Consider the following 22,719-nt stretch of genomic DNA (forward strand, 5'->3'; position numbering starts at 1 on the left):
CCGGGGTGCTGGTGCTGAGACATGGAACAACTACAAAATGCAGTGATTTTTTTTTGTTTCCAGAAATAGCGGAATTATTAGAAAGGCCACTGTTAAATTAATTAGAGGTAATTTTTTCATCTGCTGTCTTCTTGCATGAGTCGCATCTTGCAGAAGGGAGACCTGGAAGCACGGGGGATGTCACCTTGTGGGGAGCTGCCTCCTGCCTGCCAGGCTGCCGGCACACGGAGCTGCCTGGGAGCGAGGAATTGCCGGGAATTGCCGACAGCCTCCAGGCAGCCGAGCAAACTGCTGACATGAACCTGCACCCGAAGGTTCTGCGTTCATCTGCGACAAGGAAAATGCTTCTTGCTGCAAGGCTTTGGTTTAAATTACAAATGAATGTGGAGAATCCAAAAGGCAAAGCCCAACGCTGAAAACTGCCCAATTTGCCTTTTCAAGCCGCCGCTGCGCTCTGGCCACCCCAGAGGATCAGACGAGGTTGTGCAAATTGGTGCAAATTTCCCAGTCAAGCAAATTACTTAGAAATCACTGATGGAGAGATTTTTCATGCACCTGTATAATTTTGCCCAAAACCTCTGATAACTAAGTCTGGATCTCTTCTAGGTGAGAGGGTTGAGGCTGAAAAATGAGCCTTTAGTGAGGGTAGAGATGGGGAGGCGGGTGAGAACCCCCAGCTGTGGGGCGGTGCTCGGCTCTGCACTGCACGGCTTCCACGGACCAGGGAAAAGAGAGACAAGAGGCTCCTGTCAAAGCAGCAAGTATTTTATTGTGTAAAACCCAAGCAGACATCCCGTACAGGCTCCCATTGCCACGCGCACCGCAGCGCTGCCTCGCGTGCCAGCGGGATGTACCCAGGTGTCCCAAACAGGCAGGAGCCGTGAAAGCACGTACGGGTCTGGCTTCAAATATCTACAGAATTAGAAAAGCTTCCGAGAAAGTCTCAGACTCTGGAAACTAAAAAAATAAAGCGTGTAAAGAGAGATGTTCAACAACACGCAGCTTGGTTTAACCGACCCTCTGGCTCTGCTGTTGCTGGGTGTCACACCGAGATCCAAAAGCATCCTTTGGCCGTTCGTTCTTGAGCAGCGCTACATGGGATGAGACATCTGGGCTGTACCTTCTGGGTTAAAAGGGAGTGGATTTGGTGTTCCTCCAGCTCTTTACAGCATGGCCTTCCCCCGGCCAGCGTTGCATGTTGTCAGGCATCTACGGCAGCCGCTGGGTTTTAATTACAGCACCAACTCCCGGAGTCAAATGACTGCAGGAGAACGAGAAAGTCCCTCGTCCCCGCGGCTGGCCCTGAGCAAAGCTGAGGTGATGGAACCAGGGCAGGAGCACAAAGAAACCATGGCATGTTTAAAAATAAAAAAAAAAGTCTTGCCATCTGTAAAACCAGCCCACGACCTCTGGGGAGCCACTTCCCGTCTCTGTTGAAATTCCGTGGTTCCTATCAGCTGCTCTTCCAGAGGAGCGGGGAAGCGGGTTGCCCGGTTGCGGCTCCTCACTCGGTGCAGCGCTGAGGCCACTTGCTGCAGTTTATTGAAACAAAGTCTGGAGAAAGTGGGACATTTCATTATGCAAATTGTGCTTCCTGGAAAGAAATGTTTTATTAACACACACTCCCTTCTTGTGTTGGCTTAGTCAATTTGGTCACAGCTTGACATCCAATAAGTTAGTCTAAAGGCAATGGTTTTACAAAATGTTTTTCTAATCTATTTTAAACACTTAATTACAGTTGTGGTGCATTCATTAGGGACTTTGCTTTCAAACCCGAATTGCAGTAATAAATCCTAATTCTCGAAGTGTCAGTTGCAATACAGGAATTGGAGCCAAGGGGTTGTCAGGGCAGTTGCTAACTGGGGGAAGTGCACCCGATCCAGGCGGGACCCCCCTGCTCCGGAGGGGGTGACCTCCAGCATCCACCCAAAGCGAATTTCAAATTAACCAAAAAGGCACGGGAACCGGGATGAGCACTCGGCGCAGCTCGAGAGGATGCGTCTGTCGGGTGGCGTGGTAGGAGCTGGGGGACACAATCTTTGGGAAACCCGGAGGCCGGGGGACCCCAGCGGACTGGGAGCTGGTGGTGTGGCCAGCTCTGGGGCTGTCCCCGGCACCGGCCCTGTCCCCATTGCCCACCCCCCTGCAGCTCTGAAGGGGGCAAGCAGAGGGGAAGAAGGTGCCGGTCCCCAGTGCCACATGGCCCCCGGGGCATCCCAGGCACCGTCCCGGCTGCTGCAGAGCAGGGAGCACAGCCGGGAGCACAGCCGGGCATCGGGGCTGACGCTGGGACGGAGCCTCCCCTGCCCTGGGCTGCTCTGGCGTGATGTGGGGAGCTTGGGGACGTTCGTTGGCCTGGGCCACCCTGTCCCCACGCACCCCACGGCATCGGTGCAGGCACGGCGTGGGCTGGAGGGGCAGCGGCTCGGGGCCGGCACCGCAAACCTGCCAGCCCTGCTCTGAGCTGGTGCCGGTCAGCGGCTCAGCACAGTTACCTTAGTCTTTTCCCAGATACTTCCTCATGATGCTGTTGACATCGTCTTCCTTCCCTTCTGCCTCCACCCGGCGGCTTGCCCCACTGCCCGGGGTGCTGGCTGTGCCGCTGCAGCCCTCCCCGTCCCCCCTCTGGGGCCGCGGCCGGCGCTTGATGCTGTCGGCACTCTGGGAGGAGAGGACGGAGCCAGAGGATGAGGAGGAGTCGGAGAGGTCCCCAGGGTCCTCCCGAGGGGCCGGGCTGCACTTGGCCGTGCCCTTCGTCTCGGAGGATGCTGAGCCGCCCGCTATGGCCTCATCCTGGAAGCGGACGGTGAGGGGCCGGTGGCCGTCCCTTCTGTCCCTCCTGGGCTTGGCCAGGCTGCTGGTGGAGCGGGATTTGCGAATGGCCGGGAGGAAGTCATCAAAGTCGACGTTGGTTCTCCTCTCGTAGTTGAGGGTGGGTATTCTCCAGCTGAAGGGGTCGCTCCCCTTCCCCTCGCCCGGCCCGTCGCTGGATGGCAAGCCCAGGAGCCCCCCAGCACCACTTCCCACCTCCGCATCTTCCACCGACGGCTCCAGGCAGCTTCTCCAGGAGCTCGGCCGCAGCGCGCCCAGCACCTCCATCCCCGCAGCCAGAGAGCTCGGCCGGCGGCCGGAGCCATCCAGGCTTTGCAGGAGGGAGTCGTAGGAGCCGAACTTTGATGCTCTTTTCAGCACCGGAGACCGTGCCGGCTCAGCCGCCTCCAAGGCCATGCTGCGCAGGCTGGAGGAGCGCACTAAGCCGGCACCTGCTCCTTCGCCTTCCCCCGGCTGGTTCCCATCAAGCTTCCCCAGGGAACCCTCCTCCTCTGGGAAAGCCCTGCAGCGCCGCAGGGCTGCGGCACCCGTCGTGCGGTAGATGGGGAGGGGAGAGGTGTCACCCAGCGCCAGACACCCTTGCTCCCGCTCCGCTCCCCGCTGCCGCCGCAGCTCCTCCACATATTCGGAGAGGGCAGCCGAAGAGCTGGGCACCGGCCCTGCCGCCGGAGAGACCCCTCTCCTCCTCGGCACCGGCGGAGACAGCGGGCTGGGGAACCTCCTGTCCGGGGCGGGGGAGCCCCCCCGCCGTAGCACCGATGGGGACGTCCCTCCTATCCTATTCGCAGGGGTTTTCGGGCTTTCCAGCTGCGCTTCCTCTGCCGGAGGTTTTCCATATTCCCGTTGTCTAGCACCAAGCAAGGGACTCGTCATCCTCCCCAGATCCGCAGCATCGATGGACCTGGCAGCGCTCAGGGAAGAAGCTGGCCGGCTCGGTGCTGGGTCCTTGGTGTCTCTGCTCACCCTAAACAACAGATACTGGCGTTAGTTTAAGCTGCCTGAGCTCCAGTAACTGTAACGTCATTCAGCAAGGACAAGCCTGAGCGGCGAAGAGCCGGTATTTGCATGGCAGTCTCAGAGTAAACTCCTGCTGCTGCTGCACCGAGCAGCTGCACAAGGCCCAAAGATTTTATCTTAAACAACCCTGAGTCAGCCAACCCGGCTAAATCCTCGGCGTGGGGTGTGTGACGTGACCGACTTTAGCTCTGCCAAACCAACACGTACCTCCGAATGTCCTCTTTTCCTGGCAGATTATAGCAATATGTAGGATTTTATTTCTGTCAAAGCCAAAGATTATTCACTAAAATTTTATGAAACCAGCTCACAGAGCACCCTGAGTATGTCTGAGCATTACTGCGGGGCATGTTTCACCCAGGCTGCTGCTGGGGAGGGAAAACGATTGTGAACTGCAAGAGCCAAGTAACGCGCGGCCGGGGCTGAGCAGGAGCAGCACGTCCTGAGGGACAAACTGCTTTATCCCGGGAATTTCCTTTGGCAAGGACGGGTTTTGAGGATGCAGACAGAGCCTGCCGCTGGTGCGAGGGCTGGGTATGGGCAGCAGTGCACGGCCGGGCAGCTGGAGGACTCTCCTCCATCCGACAGCACTGGCCTCCTTCCTATGCAAACGCACTTTGGGGAAAAACCTGCTCGTTAGAGCGGCTGCCGGAAGCGATGTGTGCGGATGGGACCTCACCCTGCAAACGGGGGCTGATGGGGATGGCAGGAACCCTGTGGGCTCCACCTCTGCTCGCCAAAGAGGAGCCGCACCGGTCCCTGTCACGGCAGGGCGCCGTCCCCAGAGCGCACAGCTCTCGCCCAGCGGGCTGCAGGGCTGGTTTAGCCAGAACACGGTGCCAGCTTGGGAACGGCATCGGCTCAGCACAGCCAGCTGTTGGTCTTGCTACAGGGACTGTAGGATGTGCCGAATGCAGATGTGGAGCAGCAGAAAGGGCAATAACAAGAGTAACAGTAACGCTAATAACGTGGCCCGTGCCTCCGTGCTGAGAGCAGCGCAGCACAGAGCAGGTCCGTGGCCAGGACCAGCACACGGTGCCAGCCCTCCAGGAGACGATGCCCCGGAGGAGCCTTGCTGGCCAGCTGGTTTTCCTGATTTAACTCCTGCTCCTCCCCATGGGGCTGCAAGAGCTGCTCTGGGACTGCTGCGGTGACACCGCTCCCAGCCCTGCACTGGCGGGACAGGGACACGGTGGCAGTGGGGTGGGAGCAGGGGATGGTCTTGCCTTCCCCCAAATCCTGCCTGTCCCTCCCCAAAGCGTTCGCTGACACTGAGCACCCGCTCTGCCAGGACAGGACCTAGGGAGCATCTCCTTGGGCACCGTGAGATGCCGATGCAGCACCCATTCAGCTGCCAAAGCCCCCCCAGGCAGCAGGATCCCGGCACGTTGCAGCCTGCAGAAAGGGCTTCTCTGCACCAGGCGATGCACAGAGGGGGGCTGCAATCACCGGTGGGCTCAGTGTCACCCCCGATGTGACACTTTACATCCCCCCCAAGCACCTACATTGGCTTGAAGGGCTGAAAAACTGGATTTTCTGCCTGTCCCATTGTAGGGAAAAGCAAAGGGCCTCTTTGCCAGGACTCGTCTGAAACAAAGCAGGCGCTCTGCAGAGCTGCGCCGTGCTCCTCCTTGGCGCATCGCTTCAGATCAGTGATAGCCAGTTACTATCTATAGCTGCTCGCGCGCAGCCGCTTGCCGGTCAGACGGGGAGCGTAGGTGCCTGTGAGCGATGCGGTTTGACAAAGGCTGAACCCAGTGCTGGCAGCTGCTGGCACCGCCGGCAGATTATCCCCACTCGCGGATACCTCCGGCATCGCTCAGCCAAGGGAGACCTGGAACTGGCCTTAATGAGAAGGCTGCTGGGATGTGAGAAAGAAAGGAGGAGGGGAAAAAGAGAGCGAAGGGCAGAGTAAAGCAGCAGAACCTAAATACAAATACATCTCTGGGAGGCCAGCAGACTTCGAGGTGCAGGAGCAGCGGTCAAGTTTTACGTCACCAGTAATGAAGCATCCTGCCCCGGGAATGCTGGGGTTGCCATGGGAACGGGGTGAGAGCAGATAATCCCAGCCACAGCGCTGGACCCATTCGGACCAGGCTCCACTGACCCGTGAAATAATTTACATGCTGAGACGGGTTGAAGACAAACTCCACGGCTGCGAAAAACGGGCAATTGCAGAAGTGACGGGGTCACGGAGCGGCTTCGGGTCCCTGGCGCCCGCTGGCACAACCCGGGGCATGGAGATGCCCGTCTCGCCCCGGCACTCGCCACCGTGCCGTGCTCATTAAATGGGCCCAAACCGTTTGATTATTCAATGCAAAATTAATTAACCAGAGATTTAATCTCCCTGGAACGCAGCAACCTCCAGGGCTGCCCCATGCTGCTGCACCCGACGTTTCTAAACCTCGCAGCTGATTAATAGTTTGAGACATTTCGATAATGCCGCCTTTTAGGAGCCTAAATTGCATCTTACCTAAATAGCTGGTGTAATCCTCCACGAGAATCTGTATGGAAATTGCTCCAATCACTCTCTACGTTTCCAAATAATATTGTAAACTGACTGCTGCACAACCAGCTTTCATAAATTAAACAGCCAGCTGCAATATTTTTCTTTGATTTTAAGACTGAGATAAAAGTGAGCTGCAGAGGTAAGAAACACTAATGGACTGTGAACACGGGCGGTTTACACGCTGCTATTTAGTGTCCTGTTCAGCATGACAGACAGTTACTATTTTTACGAAACGAGCCCGAAATGGAGCTGCCAACACGAGATTGTTCCTCCAGCTCCATGGCTAGTACGAGTCCAGCCGCCGAGGCCCCGCAGCCCCCGGGGTCCAACCGTTACACCTCTGCGTAATGGAGCATCTCCTGCCCGTGCTCTCCATCCCCTGGTTGTAGCAGAAGAGCTGAAAAGACCAAGACCACCCCACCCATCCTTGTCTCTATATCAGTTCCTATATCAGCTGCATTCTTTAAGCAAAACCCAAGCGCAGACGCCAGGGAAAGCGCTGGTTTCCCCAGGGAAGCCACATCTCCCCGGACACGGCTCATCGGCCCACGGTCAGAGCGTGCGGTGCCAGTGCCGGCAGGTTGGTGCCAGGGTCGTGGTGTGTTGACTCCGAGCAGCATCAGCTGCCTGGTGAGCGCACGTGGGGCCCGATCGGGCTTTAAATGAAAACGCAAATACTCCTCGGGGTTTACACTACCAGCAAAAAGGCACCGCGCGGTGGGGAAACACTGCGGGGATTTCTCCGCTGTTGATGCTTTTGCTCTTGCTTTCCAACATCCAAAATGCTCGAGTCCTTCCAACAAAACCCATTATCGCTTTCCCTCCTAGGAAGCCGAAACCTGCTTCGCCCACCTCCGGAACCCCTCCCCACAGCGGCTCTGAGCGGCCGCCCACCCCGGCAGCACCCACTGCCGCGGTGTGTCCCGGCGCATGCGAGGGCGGCAGCCCCTGCTCCCGCGCCGTGGGCGCACTGAAATCACCCCTCAGTTTCAATGAATTACTTTCTGCAAAAGGAGCCTCAGCACCACACGGTAATTTCTCCCGTGCAACAGGTTTCTGACGGAACAAGCCCAGAGGCTGGTGCCGGTGCTGCCGCATCACGCTGCGCTGCCGTCCCCCATCGCCGGTCATGCCATGCCACCGCGGCTGGACCCCACACCACTGTACCTGCACCCTGTCCTCATCACTTGTTCCTTTAACCCTACCCTGATGGCTACCAAAAGTCCACCCCAAAATCAGGGTTAATCTTCTCCTGGCCGTACTCAAGCCTCTGCACAAGGCAGGGCACAAGTGTGGGATGGTCCCGTCCTGTCCTGCAGCATCCTCTGCTCATCCATGAATCCCAGGCTAGGGCTGACGTGCCATCGGTAACTCCCAGGGCTCGGGATACCACCAGGAGCCCTGGGCAGCGCCGGCAGCAGGTGATGCTGCGGGAGGCACGGCCGTGGGCACGCTGCAGCCGCCCAGCCACGCTCCGCTCCTTGCCGCAGCTTCGGGGCTGATTTTCCCCACCGAAGGCAAACGCAGGGCCCGACGTAGAACTCAGAAGGCATCTGTAAGCCAAACGGAGTTCTGCAATATGCCATTCACACCAAAGCAAATGACATACAACAATAATTAGTGAAGATTACATAGCAATTAACATGATTACAATTATGCTAGTTGAAATAATTTATACAATAAAAATCCACACATGCATTGCAACACATGACCAGGGATGAAAGTGTGGCTCAGATGCTTTTCCTGGTAGCTCATAAATAAAGCCAAGACAACTCCATTTCAGGGAGAGAAAAGAGACTGGCCTAATTTCTGTCAGAAGAGGATTTTCTTGTCATGCCGTCATCTACAGAAGAGCTCCCAGTTTCCCATATGATTTGCTTTTGACACAATAATGTTTAAAAATAAACGTGTCGGATCCCCACCAGCCCTGGGACCTGGGCTCCTGCTTCCCCGTACCGCAGCGGAAGGGGAAGGGATGCCGGGGTGATGCCGGCGCTGCGGATGCCGGGGTGCCGTGGGGTGCAGGAGCCGAGACGCAGGGCCCAGCGCTGCAGGACCATTCCCTGCTGCAGCTCAGGACCAGCCCCTCTATGGGAACGCAACCCCGACCTGCCTGGCGAGGGCAGGGTAAATACATAAAGCTTTGAAAGAATAAATACCTAAAGCTTTGAATTGGCTTCCTAAGAAAAAAAGCTGATAGTTTGTTCCAGTTCTGCAATGTGCTGTATTTATCGAGGCTTAGCCCTGCTGGCCAACATTTCGTACAAGCACTTAAATAGCAGAGAATTAAAGCAAACGTTAATCAAATCTCTCACTCCTGTACACTACACTGGCGATAACAGCCTTCTATGCTTTCCGCTGGCTTTTGGCAGCTGTTTGTTCAGGAAATATCCCATATGTAGTGCTGAGAAGCGAATGCTAGGAAGATTCATTTTTCATTACTGGGTGCTTGTGTAAGACAAAGGAATCTTAATAAGGAAGAGCTGGTTTCGCTGATCTCATTTTTATTACCTTACCAGTCTCATCGTCTGTTCGTTTGCATTTCGTATAACCTCCTCTCTAATATTTCCATCTTAGATTAGCTGAAGCCAAACACAGCTACGACGCCAGGCTTTGCAATTCGTCTCTTCCTGACCCCCAGGATGGAGGCAGATTGTCACACTATTTCCAGGTCTAGGTACAAATTTCCTCTTGCGATGGCCACAGTCAGTCCAGTAAGTTATTTTTATTAATCTCTAAGCCTACATACCTGCCCTCTTATCATAAATCCAGTGTATTGCAGCTCAGAAATATGGTATTAGCCATAACTTCTGATTTGCTGCTGTTCATTTATGATCAGAGCTGGGTTATTTGGACCAAAGACCTGTAAGCAGTACTGAGGAATTACTTTTCTGGTGGGTGCTGCGGTGGGGCGCAGGGTCTCGGTGAGCTCGGCCGGCTGCCCTCGGGGCTCCCACCCATCGCCTCCCCGCAGGTCCCAGCCCTGCCTGACCGCCCTTAAATTCTGCCTTGTGCCAGCAACGGGCCGCCCCAAACTGCTCCGGCACGCTCGAGGTGTCCGCTGCCAGGGGACTTGCTCTTCAGAAAATTAATTCTGGCAATCGTTATTTTGCTGTACAAAGCAGGTGAATGCCGTGGGGACAGATCTCACCAAAATCAGAGCAGGGAGCTTAATACTAATGTCTGCAATGAAATAGCAGTCTGCAAACCCTATCAAACCCTATCAAACCCTATCAAACCCTGTCAGCTCGGAGCATCTGCCTATGGACCTGCACGTGAACGGGGAGCAGGCGGGTGCCGCAGCGAGCTGTGCTGAGCTCCAGCCTGGCCCCCACCCCAGTTCTGGGGGAAATGGGGGGAAAAGCCGGGAAAATAGTGATGCATGTCCTGATACGCCATCCCTGGGAAAGCAGTGCGGCAGGAAGCCCCGAGTCAGGGGCTGCAGGCAGGGGTACTGCCAGGGCTGCAGGCAGGGGTACGGCCAGGGCTGCAGGCAGGGGTACAGCCAGGGCTGCAGGCAGGGGTACTGCCAGCCCTGCCTGCTGTGAACTCAGCCGGTCGGTCTTCCCACCCGAGTGCACTGCCAGATTCCACCTTGTCCCACGGCAATCAGCGCTACAGATCATGCATTATGCAAAAAGGCGTGCTTTCGTTTGTTACAAAGCTACCGCTCTGCAGATCTTTGCATGCGAAGTAGAGAAACCACCTCGCCCAGGTGGGGATGATGCTCTCTGGAGCCGCTTCGGCCCCGCGCTGCTCCGGCCCCAGGACTCAAAGCTCCATCTCTGCTCACCTACGGCTCTCCCAAGCCTCCGAGGGACCCGACGCCCTTCCCTGTCCCCACCACCTCCCTCCAGAGATGCGACCACCAGCCCCTGATTTACAGGGCTTTTCAGAACTCCGCCCGTGCAATTTTACTGCACACATGAAACACAAAGAGCGGGTTTCTCTGCGACCCTGCGGTGCTGGGGAGGGCTGTAAAACCGTGGGTTTGTCTCTGGGCTGGAGGGTCCCTCCAACGAGGGTGAGGTGGCCCCAATTCAGACCGGGTGCCTGGGCACCCGCCGAGCCCCGGGCAGCCCTGCCACCGAGCACCCTTGGGTGGCTCCATGGGAGCTGAGCCAAGGCAGTTTGGCCATGCGAGTGCTTGGGCCACGCTCCAACTCCCTCACAGCCCATTAGCATTACTGTCAAAAATTAACATATTTTATATTAGAACTGTATAAATGCATACTGTTTCCTCAGCAGCGAAACGCGAGCATATGGCATACAAATCCTCAAATAGGCTGCATCGCCTCTTTAAATTATCTCTAGAGAATACATCAAGGGATATTATACTGCTTGAAGCATGTTTTTGATGTAGCGACTTTCATCTAGCATTTCACTGATCCTGGCGTGGCAGCGACTACCTTCCTTGATTTGATGTTTTGACCTTAAATACCGCGGGTCCCCCCGAGCTCCTTTCTGCCCGTCCTGAAAGGAGCGCAGCCAAAGCGCCCGTCGTCCCCGGGCCGGCGTCTGCAGCACCCCCCACGAGCCGAGGGGACTTCCCTGTCCCCCAGCAGCTGCGTGCCTGTCACTGCCGGAGGCGGCCGTGCCCGGGATGGGTTCCCTACCTCGGGCCCTGGGTGCTACGGCTGCCGATGGACTGCGCCGAGAGGCTCCCGGCCACGCTGGGACACGCCGGGGAGGACCAGCCTGCGGACGACCCTGGCCAGGACTTGACGCTTTCTGTGGGCTCCAGACTGAGCGTGGAGCCGACGCTGGAGCAGGCATCCCTGCGGGGAGAGATGAGACCCCATTAGCTCCACAAGCGCAGGCACGAGGAAGGGGTCCTGGAGCACGGGTGAGGGTGGGGCAGGGCACAGACCGGGGGCTCCTTCCCAGCTCCAGCAGCGGCTGGTGGGCTCCGCTCGGGCTGTTTTGCGGCACCAGCGCAGAGCAGATAAAACAAACCTTTCCAGGCAACCTGGTCCTTGTGCCGTTGCTGCTGCCATTGATTATTTCCCTTATGCTTTTCTAAAAGTGCCCTGCAGGCAGTGGGCAGGAAAACCCCACTGCTGCCTCCAGTACCCCAGGACCGGAGCTGCAGTGGCAGAGCCATCGTGGCCCTGGGCACCCCGCTCTGCCCTACGCACCCCCGGGCTCTCGCAGGGCCGGAGCCACCCCTGCCCACTCGCTGGGAGCTGCTGGACCAGCCGCAGCGGATGAAATCCTTTAGGATCTCAGTTTTCCTTCAAAGCCACAGATCAGCTTCATATTCCCAAACTGCAGCCCGGAGCGAGCATCCTGCCCGGTTTAACAGAGGGAGCTCCCGGGACGGTGAGCCGGTCGATGGGCATGCGGAGCACACAAGGCCAGCACAGCCGAAAGCCCGTCTGTGCCCGAGCGCAGCGCGGTGCTTCGGCGGGCAGCTGGTGGTCCATAACCCATCCCACAACGCGACGCAGGCTCCAAGCCATCGGCCCGCGCTCCCCAGGGCTCACTCACGTCTCTCTCCTGGAGCAGAGCGACTCCCGCGCCGTCTGCGCGCTGCAAGGGACAAAAAGAGTGAGTCAGCCACGGCACTGGCGATGGCTCACACGGCCGCCCCGAAGCCACCGCCTGAGTCTGATGAGATGAAAACTTCCCAGACTAGCTGCGTCAAAGCTTGCTGCTCTGGCTGCCGGTACCGTCGGAGCAGGGGTTTGCCTGAGCTGGGCAGCATACCCCCTCTGACAGCCCGAGCAGAGCTGCAGCGGGGACCGGGGCAGCGGTTCCAGCACGCTGCGTGGCTAAAGACCTCCTCGCCTGCTCCCTGCAGCCTTCAGGCCCCGGGCTGCAAGAGGGACCCCAGTGCATGCACCCCCATCGCAGAGATGGGTGCTGCTGCTGCAGCGCATGGTGTATTTACACTCGCAGAACACCTCTGCTGCGCCCGCGCCGGCGAAGGGCAAGGAGCAAAATACGCCACTTTTCTGCACACAGCAGCTGCGGACGTCCCTGCCGGGACGCAGTTCTCACCTCCCGCTAATGTGTCAATTGTATTGGAAATCACACTTGGTTTATGAAGCAGGGAATTTCTGAGCTCATGGTTTCTATCTCACCCTTCCCTGGTTTAATCACTACACAAAGAAAATCTCTTCTCACAGCATGGTGACAAGCACTTCTCTGCTTTTTTTTTTTTTTAAAAATGCATTTATGTATTTTGTCTCCGTTTGTCACGATGCCCCTTTAGCAGTCTAGCAGAGGGGAAAATTGGAGGGCTGTAGAAATGACACCTGAAAAATTCACTAGAATTTGTTTCCCCTTTTTTTTCCTAGTAAAATCCTCAACCCAATCCGCCCGGCTTCACTGGTTCCTCCAGCCCCCCAGCTCCTGTGGCTGAGCAAGGTGCCCCCAGCCCCTCCACAGCCCCCCCGCCCCCGGCGCTCCTCGCCTCACCTCTCGGCATCGCTCTCGTCGCTGGACCGCAGCTCCTCCAGGGCCACCTGCAGATCAGCGATGCGCCGGATGGAGGTCCCCAGGTCAGCCTGCAGGACCTGCCGCACCGCCACCAGCTCCGCCAGCTGCTGCTCCTGCGTGGACGGCCCCGGGTTAGCGCCCGCACCCGACACGGCACCCCGAATTGCGGAGCAGGCGAGCGAAGCGTCTGCTGAAGCTGCCCCAGTGCTCCCTGCGCCCTGCCAGGGATCGCAACCTGCCGCTGCACCGTGCTGCACGTGCAAGAGTCTGTAAAATGCAAACTGCATCTTACAGGAGAGGGGCAAAGGATGGTGACCGCCACCCCCCCCGTAACCGACCAACGGCCCTCACATGGGAAAAGGCCCAGAGGAGATGAGCCAAAATTCCCGAGCAGAGGGCAGAACACAAGGAGCCACCAGCAGCTCTGTGGGGAAAGTGCCCGTAGCCCCAGGGAGGGGAGGGAGACCTTGGCTTTAGGCGCAGGGCTGCACCAGGGCACCAGCGGGGGTACAAACAGCCTTCCCGGAGAGAATTAGTGGAGAGTGAAGTCTTCCCGAGCCAGCCAGACCAGTGTGGGGGAAGCATCTATGTGGCTCAGCCCAACACAGAGCATAAAACCTGGACATGTAATAAAACAAACTTTGCAGAGAGCTGCGGGCTCGAGCTGGCTTCAAAACCCACACAGCCCCTCCTGCGGTGGGGGATGCCCAGGGCCGTGGCGGCGAGCGTACAGAGACCGGGGACGGGCAGCACATCGGAACGGTGACTCGCGTGCATAGCACGATTGCTGTATTGTGCCCATGCTGTGATTTCAGTACTCCACTGTATCACTCTGCTACATCAAAATGTAAAACGCCTGCATACCAAATGAGTAAATCTGATATTAAACATCACCCCCCGCCCCCCCCCCCCCCCCCCCCCCCCCCCGCCCCGCGCGGAAGAGGTGAAAGCACCAGGAGTGAGAGCACCACGTTCCCGCGGGATGAGACCGCAGGGATGCTCCCGGCCGTTTCGGGGCTGCTCACCACCCCCACTCAGCACAGAGCTGCTTGGACAGGAAGCGCTTTCCAGAAATGGCAGAGCTGATCAGAAAAAAACAGAAACTCAATTCATAATTTAAACTACAGGGAGGAAAAGCCGGATGAGCAGCACAACCCGGATGGTACCGTGGACCCAGCATCGCCCGTGGCCCGGTGGCCTCACGTCGCACCGAGGATGCCGACCCGGCACTGCCCGCTCACCGCGGCTGAGCATCACCACCGTGCTCGTCGGATTCCAAGTCCTTTCAGCTAGGAAGGAAATCTCCCTCCTGTTTCCTAGCCCACCACGCGGCAGAGAGAGGAGGAGAGCGAGCGCGAGCTGCAAATTCAACGTGATTGAAGCTGCCAGCTGTAAAATTGCCATCTCGGTGGTGACAAGGTGAGAGATGATTTGCGGCGCGGGCTGCGACAGGCCGCGGCGCAGGAGCCGGCAGACTGTCAGAGTAAATAATGAAAGCCCTGGGATCACCGGGCACGCGGACCTGAGGGGAAGAGCATTTCAGTTCATAAAAACATGCAAAGAAATCTCCCAGTTCAGGTTGCGCAGCATCACGGTTGCTTCTGGAGATGCACCGATATTGGTAAAAACCCGAGCGCTGCCAAGAAGCTTTCCGAAACTCAGCGCTTGCGAGCCCTCTGCTTCCCTCCTGGCTCGGGGAAAGGCAGAGTTTGGCTCGGCGTGGCGCGGGGGTGGCCCGCTGCCCGGGCAGCAGGGATGCTCCCCACGCCAGGGGCTCGGGAGGAGGCACACGGTGAAACGCCGACCCCCCGAGAGGAGAAAAGCCCAAGGGGCTCGGCTGGCTACATGCCTGCATTCAGCTATTTGCAACTGCGAGACCAAGCAGTAAAACAACTGCTAGATAAAAAGCTCAGCCCTTCAAACCGGCTGATAAGAGTCTCTATTGAACTAGTTCCTTGGCTCCAGGATATGGCACAAATTAAATATAGTTCAGTGGCTGCATTTAATTCCTTTCTTCCGTTGTGCTATTATTAACCTGACAGTGACTGGCAGGGAGGCAGCAGGCCACGCAGCCGCGCACCCCTCCCGGCACCCCGACCCCGCTCCCCCCGGCCGCACCAACGAAATCCCCCGGGTGCAGCGGTGAGAGCAGCAAACACCGTGTCCCGGCGGCTGCTGGGGTCCCCCCCAGCCCTGCCGCCTTCTGCGTGACACCCAAAAGAAATGGGACGACCGCGGGGCCGATGCTGCTGAGCCGGGGCTCGAGCCCGGCTGCCCTCGGGGATGCCGTGGTCCCCGGCACCCACGGCCCACGGACCCTCGCCACGCAGCACGGAGGAGCCCAGCAGCCACGGGGGTGACTCTGGGGACTGCACGGCCACGGGCTCCACACGCTGCTGGCGACCTTGGGGTCCCCTGCCCACACGCTGCCCGAGCGGCAGTTTGAGCGTAAGCCTGAAAATACCTGTTTCTTAACGGGAGTTGGCACCGCTCGCGCATAGCGATGTTGCTAAAACAGACTCCTTGCGGCGGAGGTACCGTCAGCACCGCCATCGCCCCGGGTACCCAGGCTGATTAAACGCAGAGGCAACGCCAGTCACGCTCAGAGAACAACCTGGGGCTGCTCCACACTTGCTCTCTGCCGAGTGACTTGCACGAGCCTATGCGGAAAGTGAATTTTGGCTCTTGGGGCTCAGGCGTTACTGTAAAGTGAATTCTGGTGATATAAATCTGCAGCAAGAAGATGTGGGAAAGAGTAAACGGTACCGCTTGATTTCTGTGCCCTGCCTTTCAGCAGGGGCTCAGCACATCCGCAGCTCCCGAGGATGCTGCAGCCAGTGAGGAGGAGGAGGAAGAGGAGGAGGAGGAGGAGGAGGCCGGCAGAGCTGCGGCTGGGCCAAGGGCAGAGGGAGGGGAAATGCTCCAAGTAAAAGTGTTGCTCAGCATTTTGGGCTCAAATCAGTGTGAAATGGAAAGGCTTGTGCTTACGGAGCCACAGAGCAGCTACGTCGATCAGCTCTGTGCTCATAACGACGGCGCCGCGGTAGGGAAGAGGCTGCGAACCCCCCGTCCCACCCGTCCCAGTGCTCGATCGCAGCCCTCGTGCACGGACGGACTTTATGTTTTACTCTGTACCATACAATTGTCTTAAGGAAGGGAATAATTATGCCAATATAATTACATTTCAAATGCAAAACCCCTATCTTCATAATATAAACTGACAAGAACGGTCTCAGCATCAGGGCACGGCTATCCCAGGGAGCGATTAGACACCTTTGACAGACGTTGTTTCAATCTAAATGTAAATGCAAGAAGCATTTCCTTTTAATACAGCAACTGGTCTGAGCGTTTACATCCTCACTCGAGATGAACTGCTGAGCGCTGGTGGCTTTTTGTGCCCTCTGAGCAGAAAATGGGGAAAAAAAATAAGGCAGAATACATATATTGAGAAAACTCGTAAGAGAAGCGCTGCACGGAGCGGGGTGAGCGGTGGTGCACCCCTGGCTGTGCCCTCTCCCTGTCCCGCCGGACCCCGGGGACGAGCCTGTCCTCTCCCATCCCAGGCAGCTGCCAGGAGACCTGCTCCCCCCTTCCCTGCACATCGTGACTCGGTTGCCACAGCCGGAGCCAGCCGGCTGCTGCCCCTCACCACGTGCGAGAAACCACGCACGACGCCGATGAAGAGGCTGCCGGATTGAAACGCCGCACTGCGGCTGGAGCTGCGGGGAGGAAAGGTGACTTGCGCGTCATTCTGCCTGCGTTATTCATCGTTAATGACCCGTTATCGGAGCCCCCGTGCTCCGGCTGGCGCTGCTGCTGCTGGGGGGGGCTGCAATCAGAGGAGCCGTGCTGATGAACGGGGCTTATAAAGCGACGGCTGCCAGGGGAATCGGTCCTTTCTACCTCATCAGGGAGGAGGCGAAGGCCGGAGCAGCTGCCCTCACGCAGCACAATGCCTGGGGAGGAAGGCAGCAATTTTCCAGGTGTTTATGAGATTTCTTCTTCTGCTACTCTTTAGCCTCCACAGGGATCCGATGGGCACCGCACAGCAAACTGATCCGCGGGGCCGTTTCGCCTCTGACCACACACGTACACCTTAGCCGGGCTGCTCTTGCCAGCCCATGGCACACCAGGAGCAGTGCCGGGGCTGCCGCGTGCTTTGGGGAGCCCGGTGCCTCCCCAAAAGGTGTCCTGCAGATGGAGCAGCCGCTTGCTCAGGGTGGGAACCCCCACAGCCGCCGGGCCGGGGGCCAGCCCCGGAGCTGCCGGGAAGGTCGGGGTGCAGGACTGCAGCGCCGCAGGGGTCCCACCAGCCGCGCACATGGGCCCCTGGAAGCACGCTGCCTCCTCCTCCCGCGGAGAAGCACGGATCAGTGCCTTCTCCCTTGCAAAGCAGCAGATAGCAGACTTGCAAGAAGCCCCCGTGCTCCAAAAAGGGGGCTGCACCAGGCATGGTGAAGCAGAACTGACGGTCCTTAGCTTCACATGTATGCTGATTTTTCACTGAAAGCTCCACTAATTCCTCTCCTGCCTTGCAGCACTTTGGAGCAGTCCTACCCTGTCCGTCCTTCGGCCAGCACGGAACCTGCCCATACAGCTGGCCGTGGCACGGGGAGCTTCGGGAGAGACGGAGCTAGCTGTGAGCCCGGGGAAAGGTGCACCGGCTTCCCAAACGGGGCCTGAGAGCAGCTCTGCTGCACGCGCTCAGGAGCATCCTGTCCCGTTAAACCCCGGTCCCTGCTGGCACCAGATCTGGCTCCTTCCACCAAACCAGCAGAAACCAGCCTGACCAGCTCAGAAACCCCAGCTGATGTATATTTTATAATCAATAAATAAAATATACGTTCTGCCTGGTTTTGCATACATTTCCACATTAGATTCCCATTCACAGCGTATCAGCAGACAGACCGTCCCAGAGCACAGCATTCCCAAAACCCAACGGCACTGGTCTGCTGGCAGGTCAAAAGCAGTGATTTTAGAAAGCTGAGGTTCATTTCTGCTGACAGAGAGCCAGAATTAAAGGCTCTCTCAAGAAAAGGGGTACGAGAGCTCACTCGGTGATGGGCAGCACGTAGCAAACCCACGCCGAGATGCTGGCGCTCACAGCCCAGACACCTGCCCTCACCTGGGGGGGGCTGGACGGAGGATGCTGCTGCACACCCACGCTGGAAAGACCCTGACGACACGAGTTACTGCATAAAAATTAATTCCTACTGCAAGTGTCACAGTCAAGTGCTCAACAGCGGGTCCGACCTGCCGGCCGCCTTTTCAAACAGCCGCTCTGCACCCGTCCTGTCCAAAGCCCCTACAGCCCCCCGAGCGCCCGACTGCCCCTCTCATGGCACCAGCCGCTCTCTGCAAGAACAGGTTGGAAAGGAGGTTTGCTGCGCAGGGGGAGTATCGCTGCCACTTCGTGGGTACCCAGACAAGAGACAAGCCGAGGCAGGGGTGGTGAGGGCACAGCCCCCGGCACGGCGGCACCCCGCCGCTGTCACGGCACGGCAGCGGGGCTGTCACCCAGCAGGCAGCCAGCGCCGCGGCAGCAGAGGTCAAGGGAAGCGCGGGCTCCGCGCCAGGCAAGGACAGCCAGCAAGGACAGGAGGAAACGTGAGCTGGCAGGTCCCGGGGGGTCCCCACTCCTGATGGGGATGGGGGGGCTGCAGACCCGCTCTGCCCCCGCGCAGCTGCAGGTGGGACCCCACTGCCCACCGTCTCCGGAGCATCACTGGGGCTTCCTCCTGCAGTTCGCCAGAGGTCTTTTCCAACAGCCAGAAAAAGATGCTCAAGCCCTCGGCAGCCGGCGTGGCGCGAGAGGCACCAGCAGCAGCCAGAGGCGTTTCGGCCCCTGGGCAGAGCCCACCTGGAAACGGGGGAGAGGGGACATCTCAGCTGCAGGTCCCCTCCTACCCCTGATCCCCCCACCTCTCCACATCCTGGCTTTGCTTTCATTGCTTCTCTGGAAAAGGATTTCTAAAACCTCTTTTTCTTAAGAATTTCTTTTTCATCTAATTTTGTCTCGGCAGCATTTGAAGATAAGTTAAAAAGAGCTAAGTTAAAAAGAGCTAAGCAAAAACAGTAGTGAAATAATTTATGGGACTATAAAGAATGCCGAGGCAGGCACCGCAGAGCACCCGGCACCGCGTCCTCGTCGCCGTCTTTTATTTTTGTTTGTGGTTCTGCTGTCACAACATAACCTTTGCAAGCTCCCATCCACCTGAAGTGAAGTGTAATCTAATTAGCCCAATTTGGATTGCTTCTATTTGAATAATTTAGCGTACACCTGCAGTATTCATCAATCATTATTACTTTTAATTAAGTAATTAACTCACAGGTTTTCAGAAAGTTTGAAGTGACAAAATTTCCGCGGTTGAAGTCGCAAGTGAGACGGGGCGAGCCGCTCTTTCTGCACTCCCAAACACCGGCGTTACCGGTAATTGGTGTGAGCGGCCACAAATGTTGATGATTTCCTGAAGAATTTACTACTTGAATGGCAAACCAGAAATCACAGCCTGCTGTACAACAGACCTAATTAGCACATATGCGGTTGAGTTTTCACTCGCAGCTCCTCCATCGCCAAACCTCACCTCTAAAGGACTGGCTCCCTTTGATGATAATTGTCGTTACACTTAGTCAAAGTCATTAAGTTTTAAAGAAAAGAGCAGCTCCACCAGACCGGGGAGCAGGCGGTGCTGGGGCTGAGGCTGCGGAGACATCAGAGGGTTTGGCTGGGAGCCGTGGGTTGGCCTGGGCGGGAGCGCGGCATTCCCGGCTGGAGGTACAAACAGCTCCCACTTCGCTTCTTAAGTTTACTGAAAGCACCAAAAAAATCTTTAAAGCTTGCAAATGAAAAAAAATTTAAAAAATCACAGAGATCAGGCTGTAATGTGCTACAACGTGCTGGATTGGGTGGCGATAACAGGGCTGCTTTACAAAGCAGATCTGCCGTCATAAGAACCAGAAAAAAAGGTTATTTACACCGACTCTCACCTTTTTTTAAAAAAAAAAGTGTAAAGAATATCTTCACACCTGTACTTCAGTTTTCAGTAAAAATAGTTAATTATTATGCTGATGAATTTCGCAGCTTCACTAAAGAAACCTGATTTTAAGACAGCACCCGCAAGCAATGCGTGGCGTGGCCCCGCAGCGGGGGCTCGGGGGGTTAGCAGAGCTGCCTGCCCGGGCAGGGCGCCTGCAGGAGACGCGGTGGGTCCGGCCGGCCCCCCAGCACGTGCCCCTGCCAGTGGGGGCTTCATCCCAGCAGGATCAGCTCCTGCTTTGCCTTGGGCATCTCAGCACGGTGCCCCGTCACAGCCCACGCGGGTGGGAGGCACCCGGCTCTGCGGGGCAGGAGGGATCCCGGGGCTCCCACCTGGGGCTGCGCTCCCACCCCAGAGCTCCCACCCCAGCTCCAGCAGCTGCTTCATTTCTCCCCTGAAATCCCAGCTGTAGAGGCAGCTCAGTCATCGGCAGCACAGCCATAGGTACCCCCTTACAGGAACGTGAGCGTCCTTAAGCTTTTTTAGCTGTTATTGGCACCTACTGGAAGAATTTCTAGCTGAAAGATGGGATTAGTCCATCCTGGCTTGGCAGCAGTTCACATTTCCCCCCCGCTCTGCTGCAGCAAACCCGCAGGTAAGGAGGGAGATGCTCCGCCAGAAGCTCTGTGAAAACAGCCCTGTCAAGGCAAGGCATGGGACAGGGTCCTCACGCAGCATCCCTGACCATGACCCTGACCCGACCCTGACCTTGACCCTGCCCAGGGCTTCCAGCGATGGCTGTGGACACCCAAAGCAGCTGAGGCCTCTTGCAAACACTCCCTTGCCTCCCTGATGTTCATGATGGATCATCTACCCACACCTGGCATCCTCTCCAGAGTACCAAAGCTGGGAGCTGTGCCCAGCACCCAGCACCATCCTGCCCTAACAGCGGCGTCAGGAGGGAAACTCCCGCCGGTGGCTGGTCCCAGCCGCAGTGACGGCAGCTCATCGCCCGGCACACCCCTGCTCCACGCCAGATCCCAGCCCCTGCTCCATCCTTCCCTGCACCAGGGGACACTTGCAAAGGGACAAGCACGAGCGTGCGTGCATACACAATGAGCGAAGAGACCAGGGCCTGTTTCTAAGCTCCCCAGGACTGACTGAATTTGGAAAGCCATCTCTTGCTTCTCACTATGACTCAGTTTCTGCTGCGGCCCGAGGAGACCAGGCAGCTGGGTCTAGCCTGTCAAGCTCTGGGTGTCAGCACAGCAGCTGAGAAATGAGGAGCTGATGCAGGCTGGGATCCAGATTTTATCAGAAGAGGAGCTACAGCTCCATGGAGGAAATCCAGTACATGCAACCAGAGCAAAGATGGAGACAACCAGGGCCAAGTATTACCCCCGCCGTTGGAAAACATGCCTCCCTCACTGTGATGGCACCGGGCTTGGAAAGCGCTCAAAACCCATTCTTCTTACAAAATTCATAAGGCAGAGCCATCTGCCTGGCAGCCAGCTCTCCAGCTCCCATCCCCGCTTCTCGCTGGATTTTCCCTGCCGCCTGTGAATGCCGTGAGCACGGGGAAGCTTCTGGCTCCCAGCTGCCCAAAGCTGGGTCAAAAATGAGGGAGGAATGAAAATAGCTGTCCTGAGCCCGGCTGAAGGTGCGGGGATGGTGGGACAGGATTTTCAAGTGCCTCCACCAATGACAAACACGAGCTGTGAGAATAAAGTACCTTCTATACAGGCACCAGCTCTTAGGATCCCACAGGACGGGGTTTCTAACCTGGTCTGTACAATGAATTTGTCCCTTCAATGCGTCGCTTAAACCCTGACAGCGTGCGGCAAGTCCACAACCTCGCGACTGTTTATTTAAATAAATTTTAAAAAATTGTTAGGTGCAGACCATGACTTAAGTAATGTTAAGTGAATAATTCATGCAGTATTTATAATTGATGGGGGATTTAACAGGAGCAGAGCCGTAAGTGGCTTTCTATTAACTATTGATGCTCTCCGCCAGCCACTCGACAAGCACGGCTGGGCTCTGCGATCACAGCTCTCCCGCGATGTTTTATTTAAGCGCTGTTAAGAGTACACACAGTCTGGGGGAACACCTCTGCTCCCGGGGAACGCCGCGGCCGTGCCGCTGTGGGCTCACGGAGCCCCGGTTCCCGCGGAGCAATCGCCCCGACCAGCCGCCACGTGCCGGGGCTGGAGTGATGTGCCTGGGGGAGCTCACCTGCCGCAGGGCTTGCCTGGCTCCTTCCTCCTGCCCTCGCTGCAGCAGATGCCAGAGAACCCCCAACTGTCCGGGTGTCCAGATAAGCCCAGAGCCCTCAGTATTGGCCTACGAGATTGTCTGTTTGTGGGGTTTTGTGTTTTGTTCCAGGGAGGTGCCTCTAAAATCCCTTGCAGACTTCCTTGCAACCTTCATTTGTGAGAACAGAAGCGTGCTAAGAAGACCAAGTATCCTGCTACACCCATCATTCACATGCCCATATGAAACATTCAAAAAGCTTCTAAAAATATATGCACAAATACAAAAATACAGTCAAAAGAAACCACCCGTACCCTAACAGACAGCGCATCTGTGTTCCAAAACATCGCGTTTCTAACAAAGCTGCAATAAACACACAGTTATCATAGCAACTGGAGCCGTGTCTCGCTCGGCACCCACGGCGAAAGCAGCGGGATCCAGCCCTGGGTCGGTCCCTGCAAGCCCAGCGGGCAGCCCTGCGGCCCTGGGAGCTGCCCGGCACGGCCAGCAAAGCCTCTCATTTTAAAATCTCATGACTCCAAAGCCATATCGACGGCTGCATGACTCCCACCCAGTGGGGAGACTGGTTTTGTGCCCCGGGGGAGGGTGTCCCGGCAGTCAGAGCTGCGCGCCAGCACGTAGGATTCGGGCTGGCAAAGGACAAAGCCTGGTCATGGCACAGGCAGGGGA

The 22,719-nt window shown here is 57.2% G+C and overlaps 1 protein-coding gene across 1 annotated transcript in view; it reads right to left on the reverse strand.

Moving 5' to 3' along the window:
• Window positions 1–749: 749 nt before the first annotated feature.
• MYO18B (myosin XVIIIB) overlaps window positions 750–22,719 on the reverse strand; it is a 73,418-nt gene continuing 51,448 nt past the window's right edge. Inside the window, 5 exon segments of the mRNA XM_075769497.1 lie at window positions 750–1,594; window positions 2,496–3,796; window positions 10,972–11,133; window positions 11,846–11,887; window positions 12,779–12,912. Of these exon segments, the coding sequence (XP_075625612.1) occupies window positions 2,497–3,796; window positions 10,972–11,133; window positions 11,846–11,887; window positions 12,779–12,912 (1,638 nt within the window). The 3' untranslated portion in view covers window positions 750–1,594; window position 2,496.

The sequence above is a fragment of the Balearica regulorum genome, chromosome 17 (assembly GCF_011004875.1).
Source record: "Balearica regulorum gibbericeps isolate bBalReg1 chromosome 17, bBalReg1.pri, whole genome shotgun sequence".
Taxonomy (NCBI): domain Eukaryota; kingdom Metazoa; phylum Chordata; class Aves; order Gruiformes; family Gruidae; genus Balearica; species Balearica regulorum.